Here is a 22920-nt window from a genome sequence, read left to right as displayed (position 1 = left end):
CAGCACGAATCTCTATTCAAGTACATTTATTCTCCACGAGTAATGCACATTAATCAAAGCATATAGAAAGCCCCTCATCAGCAGAACTAATGATGACTTGCTTTGTACATTTTAAGACAGCCATACGATGAGAGGGGGACTACAGCTGTGAAGGTCCTCCCATTTCCTTCTGCAGAGAATGATCTCTGTGTGCCTGACTCCAACCTTTCAATTGTCTATATTTCTATTTTTCAGGGAAAACACATGCCCTGACCTTTGATACTTTATGGCTGCTGAAGAAATATGTTCGATCAGATACATATAAAAGTATGATTGTAGGCTGCCAGTGCTAAATTCTGATAATTTTTATTTCAGACCCACACTTTAACGTAAGAGTAAAAAATCACGTGATGTGACTTAAGCTCAAGATCAATGGCTAATGTACACTTATATGAATCAGTCTGGATAGAAAAGAGAGGCAAATTCTTGTGGTTTTAACCGAAACATACTAAAAATTTCAAAAAACAAACCTGGGGTTCTGCAAACACATTCTTCATGCTGTTAATTGGGCCATACGGGACTCCACTGCCTTCGAAGAGGTGTAACCACTTGCTGGTCATTTCTTCTTCAAACCTAGGAAGAGACCAAAAAAGGATGCACTTTTATACTCTAAAGAATGTACACAACCTGTTTTCTCCTGTGGCCCTCTTTGAAAGCAACTGATAATGACAAAAACATGTTTCTTTAACTTTCCTTGTGCCTAGTTTTGAGAGAATGTTGCCAATATGAAACAACTTGAGTTGCCCTGTAAGTTATAAGAATAGCCACTCCCATCCCCTTGTTTGCAAATCCACCATTAGAGTTGAAATTCCTCCTATTTCTGACCCTATGAACTTTTTGACAGAGAGACCCTTGAAGAAGAGAGATTATGTAGAAAATGGTATTAACTGAGCTTCAAATGTGGTATTGAGCACTTGATGAATTTAATGATGATAATATAATGTTACTGAAGTTTTGAGTATAACGTCATTGTGCAGTGTTTTTTAGGTCTCAGGCAATAGTACATGAGGTTAAGATAGACACAGATATGCTAAATTATTCCTCAAAACAAAAAATAAACTAATGAATTGGTTTTAAAAGAAAGCTGTATGTTTTACCTCCATTACTCTTAAAGCACACCAGAATTAACAGCCACAACCACTGGCCTAAAAAAAAAACTTAATTACTTATTTACTTGCACTGTGGTTTACCAATTAGAACAAATGGAGACATGTAAAGCCTAATACCTCAATTTAGCCAACAACCCTCAAATTCATCCAAGTCCTTTACCTCTGTTTTATTTTTACTATAATTTAAAATTGGACTTCACAGACACAAAAGCTTATTTGATTTCCTTTCTTTTCTCTATTAGGTCTTAAGGAAAGGAGACCTAATTCATTAATGAGATTTACTGTTTTTTAGTTCTCTGTTAAGACAGTGAGCCCAGAAACAAAATCTTGGATCCTCAAAGACAAATAAACACTCATAGCTTGTAATATATGAAGAATTTGACAACTGTTAATTGTTAAAATAGCAAACTATTTTTAGTTAAGTAATAATCTAGGTTAAAAGAAATTTTTAAAAAGCGTTAGCTATAGTAAATTATTGGCAGCAAGTAAAATGCTTCACGAATATGGGAGGGCTAGTGGAAGTGTAGTAGAAATAGTTAATATTCATGGGCTTCTATTCAGCTCTCTCAGACATAGCTAAAATTAATTTCAGATCAGCAGATTCTATGGGAATTATGTCAGAGGAATGCACTTTTTCCACTATTTAAAAAAAAGATTAAAAAGTGTCAATACTTTGAGAACACTTCTCTAACTGCCGTCTAATAGATAAAAAGAAAAGAGAAGTTTGAATTAACATACTCTAAAAGACAGACTACTATATGAACAACTATGTTCAATCATATAAATTTTTTACATAAGAATCTGATAAAAATTTTTAATGAAGGTAGTATACATTTCACTAGGAGTATAATTAATCCTATTCACACATCCACTTATTCTACAACCACCTGAGGAGCGTCTACTCTACACCAGACATTGATTTTTGTCTTTAAAAATAATGCCTTCCCCCTTTTCTTTCCATTATGATAAAGATTTTTCATTATACACATTAATTATGGCCCAGTAATGTTAACTATCCCTATTTAGTACACAATAAAAGACTTCACTTCTAAATATTGAAAAATATTCTTTCATGGGAACGCCACAATGCAAGATTATATGTTTTGAATTAGTCAATTCTTCGCATCCACATTTTCTTTTCAATGACTATTAAAGTCGTCTCCTGGCGGAGACTTGCTAAGATATATATAGATATATATCACCAGAATGATATATGTTGAAAGAATAAAAGAGGTGCTTTGAACCTGGAGCCTTTTAAATCAGGGTGTTAATTATTTAAGTTTTCATAAACAGAGTGTCATAATGGTTACTCTGATGAATTTTCAAGACATAAATTTATCACCACTGGACTCACCCAAGCGGCCTGAAAGATCCGCACAGAAAATGTATGTCAATATCTCAACAAACCCGTAGCTGCAGGCTTGCCAACAGGAAACTCAGGGGAATAGTTGAAGTTTTAGTATTTATATAAGCTTTTCACCACTGGGCAAAAGGGAGGGATTTATTTCATGTTATGGAAAACAACGGATGCACTTTGGATATAGACTGGGGAGAGAGGCAGCGTCTGGAGCTGCAGTTGTGACCACTGTTTGTGTATTTGAGTGGGTGTGGGCGTGGAAGTGTTCACAAATGCCTTAAACTCAATCAGTCAGAGACGAACATCACTGCATTCCGTTACTCCCAGAGGACACATCCATCATTTTCTTCTGAAAATCTATCTCTTGATCTAAATCTGATGTAGAATCCTTTCCTTTATCTACGCAAGAAAATCTGTAAGTGCTTGTTTTTATGAACCACAAAAATTCTGCTAAAAAAAAAATGGAAAGAGCTGATTTAACTCACTCAGGGCAACACAATCCTGAAGATAAGACAAGAAGGGTGTCCCTGGATCCACTGAAGTAGGCCTCAAAGCTAGGGCCTCCTCTGGGAAGTTCCTTGGAGACTCATAAAACAATTCAGACTTAATTGTAAACTTACTAAATCAACCCATATATTTAATTCTAGATTTTTGTTGAATTCACTTGATGCCGAATGGTTATTATTAATCAGATTACATCATTTAGGCAGATGAAACACTGCTGCTTAAAGATAGACTTGAGTTTCAATTTCTTAACATGAAAATTTAACTTAGAAAACGAACCAAAGATTCTTCTCTTTTGAGAATGGATTAAAGTTGCAGCCAAATCCAAGGCCAGAGAGCAACTAATAAGAGATCCATGCCATGAAGGTGGGAGTTGAAAATAATTATAACATTAATGATTAATAAATGCTGGTCATTAATTGTTTGATCTATATTTTGTAGATTTTATCCTCATAAGCACATTATAAAGTAAGTATTATCCTCCTTTGACCAATAGGAAACTCAGGTTCGGAGAAATTAACTTGCTCAAATTCATATAGCTTCGCCCACCCCAACTTTTTTGAGGTACGATTGACAAATAAAAGTCATATGTATTTAATTTGTACAACATGATTTTTTAAGGTGAGCAATGTGATGATTTAACATACATATACATTGTGAAATGATTACCACTATCACAGTTACCATTTGTGTGTGTGTGGTGAGAACACTTAGCAACTCCTCTCAGCAAACTTTAAGTATTTGATACAGTATTATTACCTATAATCACAATACTGTACATTCGATCCTCAGAACTTTTCATCTGACAGCTGAAAGTTTGTACCCTTTGACCAACATCTCCCAATCTCCCGCACACCCTAGCCCCTGGCAACCGCCGTTCTACACTCTCGTTCTATGAGTTTGACTTTTTTTAGATTCCACACATAAGTGAGATCATGCAGTATCTGTATTCCTGTGTCTGGCTTATTTTGCTTAGCACTAAGATGCTTCTTCACTTTCATCCTATATACCTCATGATATATCTCTTTACATTAATACTCACTCATTCATTCCTGATGCTTTTAGCAAGAGTTTTTTTTTTTTGTGCCAGTCATGGGGATTACAATGATAAAAAAGAGACAGTCATCGTATCCAGAGATCATATAGTCTAATGGAGAACAGAGCTATCGAAATTTATGAATTACAGTGCAGGATGCTGAGACAAAAATATGAATGAACAACTTGCAGTCAAAGCACCAAAGAGGGAGACCTGCACTGGGCCTGGGGAGTCAGGAAAGCATTCAAAAATGAGGTGACATTTGAGCCAGGTGTTGAAGGATGAGTTAGAATTTTCCACGTGAAGGGTGGGAAGAAGGATCTTCCAGGCAGAAAAAGCAATGTGTACAAAGACTCAATCTGGAAAGAATGTGAAATCTCCTGTGCCTTGAGCGGCAAAAGAGGAAATGGAAAAGGGAGGTTAGAACCAAGAGCGTGAGGCATCTGGTGAGCTATGCTAAGGATATTGGATTTCCACTGGCAATGAGGAACCCAGAGAGGTCTTTCAGTAGGGGACTGACATAATCAGCATTGATACAGAGAAGGGAAGGATATCGATGAGACTAGAGAAAAAGAAACTTGACAGGAGGCACCATGCTGTCTCCCTCTGATGCTTCTTAAACCTGCCTCTCCATCAATATCTTCCATATTACTGTCAACCAGAAATAATAAGTTTTTGTTTGAAAAAATAAGTTTTCCAGGCATTCTTACCCTTTTTTGTTACTATCCTATTTATGTTTCCAGTCTATCATTACTGCTTGAGCCTCTGATATATGACTTGGCCACCAACACCTTTTCTTACCCAGTCTCCAAGGGTCTCCAGTGACCACTTGGGTCTGCCAATATTCTGTTCACAGTCCGAATCCCACCTGCTTTCTGTGCAGTATTTGACACTGTTGACTATCTTATCTTTAGGTCCTATGATACCTTCTTGGATTTTTAATACCTCTTTGGCCATTTCTGGGTTTTTTTTAATTAATTCTTTTACCTTTTCCTTCCAGTCCCAATATTCTTCATTTTCTTTTAAGCACTTAAGTAATCCTGTCATCTCTATGCAGATGATACCCAAATCTATTATTTCTAGCCCTGACCTTTCCTCAGTTCCCCTTTTCTAGTTACCATAGAATACTTCCACTCAGACGTAGTATCATCCCCATAAACACGACTTGCCCATGGATGATTAAAATTTCCATTTGCCCCATAAACCTAATATTCTCCCTTGCCTGAACTCAAACCCTTGGCTAAATCTGGAACTCCTTCTTCTCATCATTTATCATTTATACATAATTGCCCTGTAGAATCAACTTTTCAAAAGTTAAGTTTTATTCCTCTATTCCCACTATTACTACCACAGTTCAAGCCCTTGATTCATCACACATGGACTATGGCAATAGTTGATTAAAAACTTACTGCCTCCAATTTTCCCCCTTTCCATAAATCACTCATTTTAGATATGTCTCAAATCTGTCCAACTATTTCCTTCCCCAAGATCATTACCTTCTCTCACGCTAGAGAAACAGACGATTTCTTGACTTTTATAGCCCCATAACTTAAAATACAGTTGGCACTCAATATTTGCTAAATGAATGAATATATGACTATTTGGGAAGAATAAGAGGGTCTTGTTTGTTTGCCTGGTGCGTCGCAAGCCAAACGCTGAGACGATGAGGTTTGCAGCACAGAAAGGGTTTATTCCTGAGGCATCCAAGTCAGGAGACGGGAAAAGTCTCAAATCTGTCTCCCTGAAGGTGAGGGGCTGGGGATATTTATGGTATAAAAACTGAGGCAGGGGGAGCATGGAGAAAGGTAATTTGAGATAAGAAAAAGGAGAGGCAATCGTTGCTCTGTGCAGATGCAACCAAGCCACAGGTTTCTGCATGGGAGACATGCTCAGAAAACGGCAGCATTAGCATGCTGTGAGGGTGGAGATTTTGGCCCTCAGACATCAAAAGGTCACCGAATGGACATTTGCATGTGCCCAGATGGAGGGTGGGAGGTCTTAACCAGTCTTAATCATCTCAAGCTCAAACTGGACACAGCTGACTCCAAGTTCCTAAAAAACAACTTGGGCAAACATCCTATTGCCCAGGCTATGTGACCCTTGGAGGACACACAAGCTTTTATAGAAACAATCAAAGTAAGCCTAACCAGTGAAGGCAGGTCACAATTCACCACTTATCAATGGCTAACTGGTAACTACCCTCGGTTTCATCTCAGTCACATTAGCTTGAATTAGTGGGGTGGAGTATCTTCTCCTGAAACCTTGCTGAGACTAGTTTTATTCAGATACTGAGGTTGGGAGAAGGAAGACAATTTGAGGCCCTTAGCTTTTTTTTTTTTTTTTTTGCGGTATGCGGGCCTCTCACTGTTGTGGCCTCTCCGTTGCGGAGCACAGGCTCCGGACGCGCAGGCTCAGCGGCCATGGCTCACGGGCCCAGCCGCTCTGCGGCATGTGGGATCTTCCCGGACCGGGGCACGAACCCGTGTCCCCTGCATCGGCAGGCGGACTCTCAACCACTGCGCCATCAGGGAAGCCCGAGGCCCTTAGCTTTAAATGTAGTATCACAGCACCTCCTTTTCCTTCTTTTTCTACACTGGTCTCTAAATTCTGTATAGAAGTATGTCTTATGGAAAATAGATCGCTAGTTCCCAAAGACCAATTTACAAGTAAATGCTTCAGACATAATGTTTCAATTTAGGGACTTCCTATGATCCAGAGAATCATAAGATCCCAGGAATTCAAAAGATCTTAAAAATCATCTATTGTTTTCTATGATCCTACAAAGCCATCATATTATGTATACTGAAAATATTTCTAGTAATAGGGACCATACTGGCAGTTGTTACTGTAAGTATTCAAACACAAGACGTGTGCTACAATAGAACAGGCATGAGATGTGGATAGATTTGGGATTGAGTCACAGCCCCAGCACCTCCTATCTATATGACCTTAATAAAAACATCAATTAAAAACGTTCACAATTTTTTCAAATCAAAGCAAACATTTATTAAACATTTACCGATTGCAAGGCTCTGTGCTAAGCAGATTACACACATTATTTCATTTAATTCTCATAACAATCCTGTTAGGTAGGCACCATTATCATGCTCATTTTAAAGATGGAGCAAACCGAGATTTAGAGAGTTTAAGTAGCCTTTTCAACTCGTATCAACATGAAGTAGTCAAGCTAGAAGACTATCCTGAGTCCAAAGCTCATGTGTTAACCACCACTTTCTACTGCCTGACCCTGGGCAGCAGAGTACAGGAGAGCAGATCAGACAAAGTTTTGTGAGTGATGTGCTGCTGAAGACCTGTCCGACAAAGGGCTTGAAAAGGCAGTACAGCATCTTAGTGCTACTGTTAACTGAGAGCCTTTTATAATATGATAGTATGTACTGGACACCACAAGAAATACTTGGCATATATTATTTCTTATCCTCATAATCCCATGAGGTGAGGTTTATGATCCTCATGGTTGAGGAAACTAGGGCACAGAGAAGTTGAGTAGAAGTGTATGGATCAGAAGGCTCGAAGCTATAAGCTGGTGAGGTCTTGAACTGGTCTTTGTCAATGCTCCTTCAGTAGGGTAGACCCAATAGATGTCAGTGTCAATCCAGTCAAATCTAGCACACAGTGCCACCCTTAGGCCATTGGCAATTCAGCTACTGTTTGCCCCAGAGCTGGGGGAGGAAGGGAGGTTAACTCTATACTGGGTAAGTTGTCTGGGTTTCAACTATTCGTGACTTCCTTCCCACCAACAACTGATCAACCCTGTGGTCTGATAAGCTCTCGTAATATTGGCCACCATTTTTTAATCTCAGCCTTTCAAGAACTCTATGAGAAAGGACTCATTACTCTTATTTTGAAGATGAAAAAATTGAGACTCACACTCAAGTCCTCATTTCAGGCTCAGAGCTCATCTCACTATAATACACTGTTGCCATTTATAAACGATAATCAATAAATAAAATTTATTGAAAAGACAAGCCTGACTTTTAATCCTAAGCTCACCTAACTTTGTGACCATGAGTAAGTTGTTTAACTTCTCTGAGCTCCAATTTTCTCTTCTGTTCTAAGGAAATTATAATCAGTTGTAAATTGCTTAGCACATCACCTAGCATGTAGTAAGTACTCAAAATGGTATTTACTTAGTTGTAAGGTCACATAACAAAAATGAATACAATAATAAAATATGTCTATAACTTCAAATCCAAGGAAGGAATTTTAACAATTTATATAGCAACTCCTACTTTTTGCTGATCATAGCTCAAATATTTTCTGATTATAAAGGTCTAAGCATACTAATATCAAATCATTCCTATGTTGTACACCTAAAACTAATAATATATAATATATATCAATAATCTCTCAATTCTAAAAATTTAAGTCTAAGCTTTTGGGAGTTCTAAAATATATTAACATGTTACTTTGTTGTTGTTTATTCATTTCTTATTCTAGAAAATATCAGTGTTTGCACTGAAGCCTCTGGGGGATTGGTGATGACACCAGTGTCAGGAATCCCCATCAGTCTTCATTACACTTAGAGATCCCATAGGAGGGAGTGACAATACAGAGATTTCAAACTAGGCAGGGAGTAATAAAATAAACACATTTTACCAGGCTAACAATCAGCATGGTTGAAACAGTTTAAAGAGGTACCAACATCAATATAGCTTGTGGAAAAGCCACAGAAGTTAAAGATCTTGTATTTTTGCCTCATTCTAATGGTTAAGACAAAGTCCAAGGCTTCGATTTCTATCAGTGATAAAAGAAAATGCCTGCTATGGCTCATGCTGTGTCCCTACCTGGACAAGGCCTCATTTCCCTAAAAGGCCCAGGGTGCTCCCTGGACAAAATCTGGTGCCTTCCTAGAGGGATGGCATGGGGAGGGTAGGAGGGAGACGCAAGAGGGAGGGGATATGGGGATATAGGTACACATATAGCTGATTCACTTTGTTATACAGCAGCAACTAACACAACATTGTAAAGCAATTATACTCCAATAAAGATGTTAAAAAAAAACAAAACAGTCAATGACAGCAACTTGGAGCAAATGAAAGGTTTTCTTTACCCTTATCTCTTGCTAGACTTTATGAGATGCTCAATGACACTTTCCTCCATGACTTTTCAAGTTTCCGGAGCAGAAAATAGGGTAAGTGTGGGGCAAAAATGAAATCATATCCCTCTTGGTTTCATGAACTCTTCCCCACTTTTGGGTCAGAACAGAAAAGGATTTCAAGGAGATTCTTTGGTAATATTCTAAATCTTTGAATCCTGGCATTTTCCCACATAAAAATTCAGGGCTCCAATTTGGAGTCTAGTTAGTTGTCTTTTCATAGAGGTTTTATAGGAAAATTCAAATGTAACATACTAACAGAATATGACTTTATGTTACAAAAGTATTCTTTAATTCACACAATGATTTCTTCATATAATTGGAAATATGAATCAACTTTCAAAAAAGTTTTGTATATTTATGCATAAGTAGAAAGGTATACCTGTCTTGTTGCTATACTATCTCTACGGTAGAGTTGTGGACTTGCCAACCACAGAGTTCTGAAAATAAGTTTGGATGTTTATACACCCGAAACCCAAAACCCATCAATCTTTTTAAATTTGCACATATTAGTTCCATCCCCTTAAACAAATAAAATACAACTACAATGGTGGACTCCCCTATTAGACCATGAGGGTGGCTCTCCAGGATAGTGGAGACAAAGCTCTCCTAACACACCACCTTCTTGATATACAGAAAACTAGACCCAGAAAATTGTGTCTTTAAATTCAAAATAATTTTGTGAAAAACCCAGAAAGCTAAATAAATATCTTGCAGAGACTGAACAAAAACGTTGGAGAATTACAAAATCCATTACTCTGTAAGCCAGTGAGAAGTGAATACAAAACTGTGGAAAGACATACTGTCCATATAACATAAAAGTTTTGGGATGAGTTTATGTCAATATCATAGCAGTGCTTCCCAAAGACTTTTTTTTAAAATTATGGTTGTTTCTGAAGTATTCTTCTTCTCCAAGTACTGTCTATTTTACTCAATGTCTCTTTTTTTCTTTTTTGGCCACCCCATGTGGCATGCAGGATCTTAGTTCCCAACCCCAGGGATCAAATCTGGGCGCCCTGCAGTGGAAGTGCAGAGTCCTAACCAGGGAATTCTCCCCAAAGATTTTTAAAAGAAAATTTAGGAGTATTAGCCACTAGAGTTAGTTTATAGCACAGGGAGATCAGCTCGGTGCTTTGTGACCACCTAGAGGGGTAGGATAGGGAGGGTGGGAGGGAGACGCAAGAGGGAGGGGATATGGGACCATATGTATATATATAGCTGATTCGCTTTGTTATACAGCAGAAACTAACACACCATTGTAAAGCAATTATACTCCAATAAAGATGTTAAAAAGAAAAAAGAAAGAAGATAGTAAGCAAAAATATAGGTAAATACAAAAAAAATTATTAAACTTATTTATTTTACTGTTGTGAAATATTTCAAATATGCCAAAAAGTGTAGGAATAAAAAGTATAGAGAAGGAAATAACATAAATACTTATGTGCCCTCACCCACTCACATTGTTAATGAGTCTTAGCATATCTGCTTCATATTTTTAAGAAACAAAATGTTACAGATACAGGCAAAGCCCCTTTGGTGCCTCTCCTTGACCTTTTTTCCCCTTTTTCTTCATGTCACAAGTAACCACCATCCTAGAGATCTTGTGCATCTCTCTGTTCATGCTACTGCACTTATATTACATATGTGTGTATCTGTTTAGATGAATCCATAGGCATTATAAAGTATCATGTTGTGTGTTTTTAACCTTTACCCTGCAACTTGCTATTCTTATTGAACATTTTAATTTCAAGATCTATACATCTGCATGCATATCGATTTGACTCATTTATTTTACCCACTGGGCACATCCCTGTGTGAATATTCCACAATTTATCTTTCCTCCTATTAATGATCAATTGTTTTCAATTTCTTACTATTGCATACAATGCTTCAGTGGAACCTTATACATTTCTCTGTTTGGTCATATGGGATTGATTCCCCAAAGTATATATACAGAGGTAGAACTGCTGAGTCATAAAGCAGGCACATTGTCAGCTGTCTTCGATTTTGCCAAACTGCTCTGCGATGTGGTTGATGTCAATATCTGCTTTTACCATGCTCCATATTCTCACCAACTTTTACGGTCAGAAGAAAGTTTTGCCAATCAGATAGAGGTGGAATGGTATCTCACGGTTACTTTAAGTTGTATTTCTCCCAACTGGAGAAATTAAGCATTTTTTCATAAGCTTAAAGGCTATTAGACTTCTGTTTTTCTTTTGTTTCTTTCCTCTTCATATCCTTTGCCCCTTTTTCAGATGAAGTGCTTTTCTTTCCTTATTGACTTATAAGAACATTTGCATAATCTAGATACAAATCCTTTATTAGTTACATGCATTGCAAATTTCTTCTCCTAGACTATAGCTTGTCTTTTGGCTTATCAGTATTTATTTTTTCATATAGAAAAAATTAACTTTAATGTAGACAAATTATGATTCTTGTCCTTTAAGGTTTTTGGTTTTTGTGTTGGTTTAAGAAACAGTATCTAGCTCTTAACTTTGTCATGAGGAATTAGATGAATTAATACTTTGAGGGTATTCAGAACAGTGTAATTGTACAATTCAGTGGTACATAAGTGTTAAATAAATAATACTACACTAACATTTCTGGGGAGGCAAACTTGGCAGGACGAGGAAGAAACCAGAATAGAAGTTATAGAAACAAAAATTTGGTACAGGGCTACATTCCATAAATATATTGCCTATAGGAAATGTGTCTTTGGACAAATCTGAGTAAACCCAAACCAAACCAATGGGATTCCATAACAACCAGGCTGGAGTCTACAATGCAGCAACTATAAATAGGCCTGTGACACTTTTATAACCCACAGAGAAACAGCTGGAATTTGTTGGTCGGCGTTTCTACCGTAAACAGAATCACAGATTTAATATTTCCTGTAATTTCCTTAGACCTTATTTCCTCTTAGGAATTTATCTCTACATATTACTAATAAATTATGGTTAAAGTTATCTTTTTTTTTCCCCGCTAGTATTCACTAGCTCTCTCCTTTGTCTGCATGTCGATTCACAGGCCACACAAAAGATGGTAAAAGAGTCCATCCAGGGACTCCAACCACTGCTTTCTAGTGCAGGGTCATTACGGACTTTTCATACAACTTGCTCTTAAATACAACAGGACACTTACTAAGCTGATCAGCCACTATGTCTTACGAGTCAGACTAATTATTATTACCACATTAATAATTCAGGTCCATACTAATGATCACTCACAGTTCCAAAACACGTTCTGCTTTGCACAGATTTTAAATGAAGAGTGGATCATGTATGATAATGGTTTGGACTGACCAGCATTGCTGTGAGGGTCCCTACAGCCTCAGAAGGGGCTCAGCACCACTGCACATATGATGCGGGAAAGTTGCCCACACTGCCAAGGTCCAGCAATACCTCACACCAAGGCTCCTTATATCAAAAAATAAGCCTCTTGAATCAAGATCTCTTTGTAAAAGACTACTAATAGGGACTTCCCTGGTGGCACAGTGGTTGGGACTCTGCCTGCCAATTCAGGGGACACGGGTTCAAACCCTGGTCCAGGAAGATCCCACATGCCACGAGGCAGCTAAGCCCATGCGCCACAACTACTGAGCCTGCGCTCTAGAGCCCGCGAGCCACAACTACTGAGCCCACATGCCACAACTACTGAAGCCCGCGCACTCTAGGGCCTGTGCTTCACAACAAGAGAAGCAACCACAATGAGAAGCCTGCGCACCACAACGAAGAGTAGCCCCCTCTCACCGCACTAGAGAAAGCCCGTGTGCAGCAACGAAGACCCAACACAGCCAAAAATAAATAAGTAAAAGTAAATAAATTTATTTTTAAAAAAGACTACTAATAAAGCAATACATAATTATTGTAGAAAAATATTTAAATGTCAACAGGCACAAAAGAAGAAACAAAATCAACTATAACCTTACCACACAGAAATAATTTTGATTTATGCATATCCTTTAGCATTTTGTATGAATTTATATTTCTTAAAAATTTAAGAGATCACAATGGTTTTTTCCCCTTTTGACTGTGTTAAAATACGCATAACATAAAATTTACCATCTTAACCGTTTCAAGTGTACAGTTCAGTGGTATACATTCACATTGTTGTGCAGCCATCACCACCATCTGTCCCCATAACTCTTTTCATCTTGTAAAACTGAAATTCTATACCTATTAAACAATAAATCCCCATTCTTCCCTTCCCCCGATCCCTGGCAACCACCATTATACTTTCTGTCTCTGATTTTGACCACTCTAAGTACCTCTTATAAGTGGAATCATATAATATGTGTCTTTACATAATGTCTTCAAGGTTCATTCACATTATAGCATATTTTCTTCCTTTTTTTTTTTCCTTTTTGCAGTACGCAGGCCTCTCACTGTTGTGGCCTCTCCTGTTGCGGAGCACAGGCTCTGGATGCACAGGCTCAGTGGCCATTGCTCACAGGCCCAGCCACTCCGTGGCATGAGGGATCCTCCCGGACCAGGGTACGAACCCGTGTCCCCTGCATTGGCAGGAGGACTCTCAACCACTGCGCCACCAGGGAAGCCCTATATTCTTCCTTTTTAAGGCTGAATAAAAATTACAAAACATTGCTGAAAGAAATTAGACATAAGTAAGTGGAAACATGCCATGTTCATGAATTGGAAGACTTAATATTGTTAAGATATCAATTTACGCAAAGCAACCTATAGATTCAATGGAATCCCTAAAACCCCAATGAAGATTTTTTGCAGAAATAGAAAAACCAATCCTAAAATTCAATACACAACCTCAAGAGACCCCAAATAGCAAAAACAATCCTGAAAAAAAAGAACAAAACAAAAAATCACACTTTGTGATTTCAAAACTTACCACAAAGCTACAGTAATCAAAAGGGTATGGTATTGGCATAAAGACAGACATATAGACTAATGGAATAGAAGAGGGAGGCCAGAAATGAACCCACACATTTATGGTCAAGTGATTTCTGACAAGAGTGCCAAAGCCATTCAATGGGGAAAAGGACAGTTTTTTCAACAAATGATGCTGGGAAAACTGATATAGTATATCTACATGCAAAAGAATGAAGAAGTTGGACCCTTACCTAACACCATATACAAAAATTAAGGCAAAATGCTAAAACTAATGCTTTTGACTATCTGTTTATCTTGCTTTATAAAATGCCTGATTATATTCTTCCAACAATTATATATTGAGTTTTCCTTTTTCTTATTAATGTGTAAAAGGCCTTTTATATTAAGAATGTTACACCAGTTTTGTATTGATATTTACCTTAAACTTTTATTTATAGTCTACAGAATTCTTAGAATAATTCTGGTTCTCAAGGACATAGGTGATAATAGAATTAGAATATCCCATGATTACTCATTTGCTTTATTCTACAGCACATAAACAATAATCTTGAATAACTATCTTAATCCTACCAAAACCAGTTATGATTCTGTAAAAAATTTTGATTATGCTACCCCACTTCCACCCTCATGCTTAACATACCATATTTATGTTTCTACATGGTCAGAATATATAGCCACTGCATATTATCCTCTTTCCCTATGATTCTCATTTAGTTATATATATATATATATATATATATCTCACCACCAGTCATTAGGTCATTATCTCTCAGTCATTTTCCTTATCTGAAGCTTATCCTTTAGCAGATTAGTCAATGCTTGCATATTAACAACAATTTGTATCCTTTATACTTGAAGGTCAGATTTGGTGGTTATAAAAATCCTTGGTTTTCTTTCTTTGAGTGTCTTAAAAATATTACTCCCTTTTTTTCTGGCATAAAGTGTTGCTCCTGAAAAAAAACCTCATAATTTAATGTTCTTTCCCTTGTAAGTTATGTGTTCTTTTTGCCTAAATGCCTGAAGGATTTTTTTTTCTTTGAAGTCCAATAATTTTACTCTGTCTTACTATGTTTTAGCATTGATTTAGGGGGGAGTCAGTTTTCTCAGATACATGGTGGACTATTTCATTTTTATTTTCAGTAGCTTCAAATCCTTTACTTTTTTGTTGTTGTTGTTTTTGCGGTACATGGGCCTCTCACTGTTGTGGCCTCTCCCGTTGCGGAGCACAGGCTCCGGACGCACAGGCTCAGCGGCCATGGCTCACGGGCCCAGCCACTCCACAGCATGTGGGATCTTCCCGGACTGGGGCACGAACCCATGTCCCCTGCATCGGCAGGCGGACTCTCAAACACTGCGCCACCAGGGAAGCCCAATCCTTTACTTTTTTAATTCCATGAAGTTTCCTCAAATTTTAGTGACTATCTTAAAAGTGTGGAAACATAGATAATATTATTATGGTTTTATATACTGAAAATGTCTCTTATAACATTATATATATTAGCTGATGCTTCCAGTAATTATAGACATCCTAGTGTTTCTAGCATTTGTTCTGTTCCCTGCTTTGGTTTTGTTCCTCTGAAACTCCTATTATTCATGTGGTAGATTTTTGTCACTCTCTTCAACATTTGACACTTTTCCTCCAATTCTTGTTTGAAATATATTTTTCCACTACCTTTTAATTTTTTAAATTGTCTTTATTTTCACTCTCTGTTTTCCTGAAGAATTATCTCTTGTTGATTCACTCTTGCGTGCCTTCTAATTTAATCTTGATTTTTTTATCCTTTTGTGTCTTAATATTTTCCTGAGTTCTTTTGCTTAATTTCTGTGTTTTTCTAATTCTGAGTCAAGTTCGTTTTTTTAATGTCCTATATCATTTTTAATTTTTTTGTTCATTTTTATCTATTGTATAGGCATGTCTTTATGGCATGTTTTCATTACCTATAGAAATATTATTCTGTTTATTCCCTTTTTAAATTCTTATAATAACTTTGTGTACGATTTGATCTCAGCACTTTTCTCTTGCTTTTTCTTTTTTATGTAAAATTAGTTTTCCTGAACTTTTAGAAGAAGGCTTGGCTCAAATAGCCTTGCTAACTTCATAGAAATCTTTCTTAGTTTTGTGTGTGTGTGTGTGTGTGTGTGTGTGTGTATGTGTGTGGTGTGTGGTGTGTGTGTGTGTAGTGTTAAAGAAATATATGGTAGGCGTACTTTTACAAATTTCCTGGCTCTATTCGCCTCTGTCACTTTTATCTGTATCTTCTCTGGCCTTATCTCTCTTATCCATACCCTGCTGCAATTTTTACTTCACTCTCTGAAGTTTCTCAATGTGAAGGCCTCTCCTGGAGGGTGGTTTTCAAGAATTCACAGAGGCTATACTGCCCCAGTCTCTTCAGATGTTCCCAGAGACCCCCTGCACTCACCGCCTAGTTTTAGTTGCTATTCTCAGAATTGCCCTGTGCTTTCCAAAGAATATCTGTAGATGATTTTGACACCTCTATTTTTCCTCTTACAAATGCTGATATTGTTCAGATCGCATGGCTTTTGATGGTTTGTTCCCACTCACTTCTACTTTGGAATTCAAGAGGATTCCTTGTCATTTTTTTGTTTTCCATGTTTTTCTCATTTTGTTCACTAAAATGTAGCTCTATTTTTAAGGAGAGATTTGGGAAGATCCAAAAACTATCTACCACAGCCACCACCATCTTCCCAGAAGTTCAAGGCTATTATTTTAAGAAAATTGGACAGGCTTCCTTACAGACACTAATAAGGTGCCATTTTTAGCTCAAAAAACAATCATTTATAATTCAATTTGTATTCCTTTTCCTGGGCCAAGTTTAACCTCTTATCTCCTGACCAACACACATCTTTTCATTACTTCCTTGCAGTCTTGCACTGGATTAAAACGTATCACCCGAGTGATTTATGAGGTCCACCTCTCTAGTTCCCAAAAGCCACTTAAAATGCACATTTAGACCATCAGCATCATATCATACATAATCTAACTCCAAGTATATGGTAATAGAAAGCAACACACCATTAAATGCAAGCCTGCAACTTCTCCTTCATTTTCCTGTTTTTAATATGTCTCCACTGAATGTAATTTAAATATATTAAACAAAGGAAATTTTCAAATGAAGTATGAAAATCTACTGCTTCACAAATCTACCCATTTTCTCATCTGGTGTCTTCATGAATAGCCTTACAAAAAAGAACATTATTTTGTTACTGTACATAATACACTAACATGAAAATGGCATAAAGAAAAAGTTATAGGCTATACAATGCTATTTCTGATTTCAAAGGATCCCAGAGGCGGAATGAATTTTTCTGGCAATTGCCTCCAATCTTTGAAACCCAGAAGAGTGGTCATCCAACCTGCTTTGGCAGGCATACAGTAGAGGAGGTTCTCAGCCAGGGAAGACAGCACTTTCAGAAGCAACTCACCTCATATTTGGGAATCTCTTAATAAGAATTCCAGCTTCCCAATCTTCCTGCGCTTTCTCATTTTCCCTAATTCCACTCACACTAGTCTCCTTGCCCTGTCAGAGATTCTAAGATCCCTTCCAGGTAAGAATCAGTGCTGTAAATGTTAGAGCAAATGTTCACATTCATCCTAGAATCTGCCCCTGGAAACTTCCTACTATTGATCCTTGCTGAGTCCTGAGGAGCCTCATGTTCTTCCCCATAACAGTGCTTCAGTATTTTAAAACAACAGCCATGCCCTTCTAAAAAGTCCTCTCTTATATAATTTAACCAACCCATAGCTCACACATCAACAGAAGAAATATTTCATTCCAAGGGAAAAGATGAAAATAAGTCAAAACAAGAAAACAAGCTCAATCTCACTTATAATTTAAGAAATACAAGCTAAAATATTTGAGGTGTCATTAGATACTGTAAGAAATGGCAAAAATTAATGGTTACATATTACTGAGGTGTTACAAATTAACTCAAATTTTCTTGAAAACAATTGGTTAAGAAGTAATAAGAACTATAAATCTGTTCTTCAGTTTGAATGACTCCATTTGTACACTAATAACCAAATCAAAGACTTCAATAGCAGCAAAAACATTTTATAAACCCTAAATGTCTAGAAAATAGCAAAATACCTTCGTATGCTGCAGAATATTTATACAACAGATTAGTATACAAGCAACTTAAAGTAAATATATAGCCAATATACACTAAACGCTTTATATAATATACACAAAAATACTTTAGCAAATGCAAAAACAGAACTCACAATTATATGTGCATATAATTATATCTAATTGTGTATATACATTAACAAAACTCCAGAAACAATTTGGCAAGATATAAATAGAACTAAATGTTCATCACATTCTCTTTCTTTTCAAGATTTTTCAAACCCTTAACAACAACAACAAAAAAGCAAGCAGATTTGATTAAAGCAGTCTCATGGCTTCATAGAGCATATGGGGATTTCTGTAAGTACTACAGGACAGGAAATGAGTCTGGCTTGTTCCCTGTTGTAGCCTTTTACCAGGACAGAGCCTGACATTTGACAGTTGACATTTATATGGCATATACTATGTGCCAGACACTATTTTAAGCACTTAACATAGATTACACATTTAATACAACAACCCTATATCCATAAATACTATCGTTGTTCCCATCTGCTAGATGAGGAGCCTAAAGCACAGACAGGTTTAAGTGACTTGCCAAGATCACACCTTTAGTAAGAGTTAGAGCGAGGATTAGAACGTAAATAGTATGAGCTCCAAAACCCAAGCTCTTCCCATCCTCCTCCCATGCTACACCACCTCAATAAATGAGGTGAGTAATAAAAGGTGGCTTGAATATATGCATATCTGGATGAATGGATGGATGGCTTGATCGAGCAATGGATAAATGAGTTATTTGGGTTTAGTCTCTTGGAACCTGGGAAAGGACACGGATATATTGAGCACCTTCTCCACTCTGGCACGTGCTAGGTGCTTTCATAAATTACCTCACTAAATCACAGTAATAACTTTGCAAGGATGCATGATTATTGCCTGTTTTTGAATACGAGGAAACTGGGTTTTGCTCAGTAGATGTTGAATATTGGAAAAGTAAAACCCTGGGACTCAAAATGATGCTTGACAGAGTGGGAGTTCAATATACATTTGTTGAATGAAGGACTTTAAAGTACCTTTTTTAATACTGAGAAAGGGAAGTAGTATTAGTTAGCCAATATGGTTTTCTTAGAGGAAAATCACACCAAGCCAATCTCCTTTTCTTTTTTGATTAGGTTCTACACAGGCATGTGAGAGAAATACAACGGGCAAAGTGTTCCTTGATTTCAACAAGGCTACTAACAAGGTCATTCAAAATATCTTCATGGATAAGATGGAGAAAATGTAGTTTGTATAATGACGTAACTGTGTGAATTGGAAACCAGTAAAGATATACCCAGAAAGTTCAGCTTCAATCGTGGGGAGTAAGGGTGCTTCCTGTTCTTGAAGCTAAATGAGGGTTCGGATGATGTCACGTTGGTCAGATTTGTGAATAACAAGAAGCTGGTTAAGACAGCTATCAAGTTGGTTTCAACGGAGCCAATTTTGTTTTAAACAAAATTAATTAAAAATATACGTAAGTCCAAAAATAATAAATGCACAAAGAGAAACAAGGCTTAGGAGCCGCCAAGATTTTTTTTTAAAGGACGTTTTTGTGGTTACTTAATACAAGTCAACATGCCACATGGCGGCCAAATAAGAGTGAACACAAACTTCAACAGAACTCTGTTACTCAAATTAACTGCCACCCCACTATACTGGCCCCCAGCGAAATCCCTACAATAAGTAATACTTATCAAGTGTTTGCCATTTGCCAGGTGCTCTGCTGAGGGCTTTACCTATATTTACTCATTTAATTCTCTCAGTAATTCTAGAGGTAAGGATTATTATTACCCCCAATTTACAGATAAAAAAGATATGAAACACAAAAGTCATACAACTTGCCTAATATCTCATAACTAATAAGCCAGGGCAAGTATTGAAAGATGAACAGTCTAATTGGAGCTTCAACTTATCTTAACCACGATTCTATTCAGTCTTTCGGGCCCTCTGACACCAATAGTTGTAGAGGCTGTAGACGGCACACTCCATGTGCCCTTAACCAACATGAATGAGCTCTACAGCAGCTATAGACAGTTTCAGCCTGCTGACAGCTTCCCATATCAAATGCTTGCACCTCTTCTTCATCTGTGAGCTTCTCACTGCCTCACTTTCCTCCTTGCTGATTGTATTTCTTGAGATCATTTCCCTAATAAATTACTTGTACCCAAGTCCCTGGATCAGGGTCTGCTTTTGGGAAAACCCAACCTAAGATACCACTTAGGTTGAATAAGTGGTTAGTGAACCTACTAACTTAAGTAAGTATTTACTTAATTTAATTACTTTAAGAATTTAAATAATTTATAAAGTATACCATAGACAGCTCTGGCATTGAATATACATTATTTGATTGTTCTATGTTCTGACCTACACTAGAGCATGACTTGGAGGAAAATAAAAGGTGCTAACATGATTTTCCTGTAAGCCACCAACCAAACCCAAAGGCAGCTGAGAAAGAAAGAAAAGGGAAAATGGCAAAATAATGGGAGAGGAATATGAGACAGGAACTTTGAATTTAACCATTATAACTCAAGTAAAATTTAGGTCTTTGCCCACCCATGGACTCCCAGTGCCAAATTATAAAACTGGCTCATTCTCAAGAATATTTCTGAGAGGGGAAGTCCTTAATTCCTTAATTCATTTTCTTTTTGGATATGCTCAAAGGAAGTTACTGGTACTTAGAAATGTAAATCAAACTGGGCTGGTAATACTGGAAAACCATTTCTTGGTCCTTGGTTAAATTATGCTACCATTTGTTACTACATTTGTAGATCACAGTCCTAGTCTTCTAATTCCAGGAGTACTTTCAGGAGGTGGTAAAAACTGCCATTGATAAGTCAGTAATGCTAGGGTGCTGCTATCTTACAGAATGAACAATTCAGACTTAGAAACACTTTGGAAAAGGGAAAAACAAAGGCTACTTAAGGAGGTATCCTAAATGCGATCTTACTTTTTAGCTATTTCATTATATTGGAAAATAGTATTTTAATAATTGAATGTCACATTCAACTGCTATTGTTGCCTGAGAAAATTAAGGTAACCAATTATCATAAAATTATTGACACTTCTCAAATATACAGCTTTTGCATGTACATGTTGCTTTAAGATGCTTCATATGGTTACAGTTAAAATAAGTATGTAAGTTTTATTGAACAATACAGTAAACAACCACAAAAGGCATGCGTAAATTGTTAGTAGATTCCGCTACGTATGGCAGAATTCATTGGTGGACTGTGTTTCATCAAAACATTCTCTTTCCCACTGAAAAATGAAAAGTTTTGTAGCACGCAAACAAAAGACGTGGGCCTTTTTCTTCTTACCAAGTTTACACTTTCCCTCACCATAAGTCAAAGCAAGAAAATATACAACTTTCTCAATGAATTTATAAAGGAGAAAACTACAACTGAAAACAAGTGAAAAGTATAGGACATTATAATAAAAGTTTAGGTATTTATCCACAATAATATAAAAGTTAGAAAAATATCAGAAATACCTTTGATTTTGATATTCATGCTAAAAGAAATTAAGAACATAAATTAATTGACAAGAAATATTTCCCTAAATAGCATAAACTTCTTACATTTATTTTGACCTCTGTGGTCTGTGTTCTTCTTGGCCCTTAATGACCTAAAGTTTATAATAAAATCTCTTGTATGTCTACCAACTAGGTCAGACCACAGATTTTTTTTTTATTTTGTGGCTATTTTTGGTATCATGTTGTTTGCGCTCTTAAAAATGGGTGTGTACTGCAAAGTTATTTGTTAGTTTTATCCATTTATTGATCATTAGTATGTTCATATTAGAAAATTTGAAAAACAGAGAGAAATGTAAGGATGTGAAAACAAATCTTACTTATAATTCTACCCAGAGACAACCACAGTTAATATTTAGCTATGCAGCTGATCTTCAAACAATGCAGAGGTTAGGGGCACTGACCTTGTGCGCAGTCAAAAATCCAAGTATAACCTAGAGTGGGCCCTCCCTATAAGCAGTTCCTTCATGTCCTCAGTTCTGCATCTGTGGACTCGACCAACCGTGGATCATGTAGAACTACAGTATTTACTATTGAAAAAATCCACATACAAGTGGACGTGCACAGTTCAAATCTGTGTTGTTCAACAGTGCTTTCTCTTTTGCTGTTATTCCTTCTAGTTGTCATTGTTAATATAGTTTATAACTTTGCCTTTTCAAATTAATATTATATAATAAACATTTTCCTTCCTATGAAAAATTATCAGTAAATTTAATTTTTGGTGAACGTACAATATTCCAAAGTATTTGTTTCCCTAATGCTAGATGTTTATGTGCTTTGCAGTATTTCATTATTGTGTACAACTCTGCAAGTGTATTTATCTTGATTCCTCTAAAGTGTTTTACTAGGACATCATAGATGAATATTTTGAAATAGAATTACTGACTCAGTAAGAATGAACACTTTAAAGCTCTATATGCCTATTGTCCAATTGCTTTCTCCCCAACAGAGTATGAACCTATATGTCTTACCACACATTAGGCAACATTGTTTATATTTACTAAATATTTGAATGATTAAAAAGAGGAAAAACCTATTTGTGCCATTTTTATTTGCATATATTTAATTACTAGTAACACCAAATACTTTTTCATATTTGACACCAGGATTTCAGCTTTTACGAATTATTTCTTCAAGTTAATCTACTGTAGGTTTTTTTCTGATTTATTATTTTTTGTAAAATAGCTACCATTACCTTTAGTTATTGTTGGAAATATTTTCCCTACTTTGTTGTTTTTTTTTTT

General features: G+C 36.6%; 1 protein-coding gene across 5 annotated transcripts in view; it reads right to left on the bottom strand.

The window, feature by feature from the left end:
• The window catches only part of SUGCT (succinyl-CoA:glutarate-CoA transferase), a 683662-nt gene that overhangs the window by 388841 nt on the left and 271901 nt on the right, over positions 1-22920 (bottom strand). For all 5 annotated transcript variants that reach the window (XR_007479090.1, XM_049714567.1, XM_004263495.4 and 2 more), the window contains exon 12: positions 510-612. Coding sequence is in view for 4 of the 5 variants with exons in the window: in XM_049714567.1 (XP_049570524.1) it covers positions 510-612 (103 nt within the window). In the remaining variant the exon portion in view is untranslated. The remainder of the gene's footprint in view (positions 1-509; positions 613-22920) is intronic.

Source organism: Orcinus orca, chromosome 9 (assembly GCF_937001465.1).
Source record: "Orcinus orca chromosome 9, mOrcOrc1.1, whole genome shotgun sequence".
NCBI lineage: Eukaryota > Metazoa > Chordata > Mammalia > Artiodactyla > Delphinidae > Orcinus > Orcinus orca.
The sequence above is the reverse complement of the archived record's forward strand: the minus strand, read 5'-3'. Positions and strand labels throughout refer to the sequence as shown.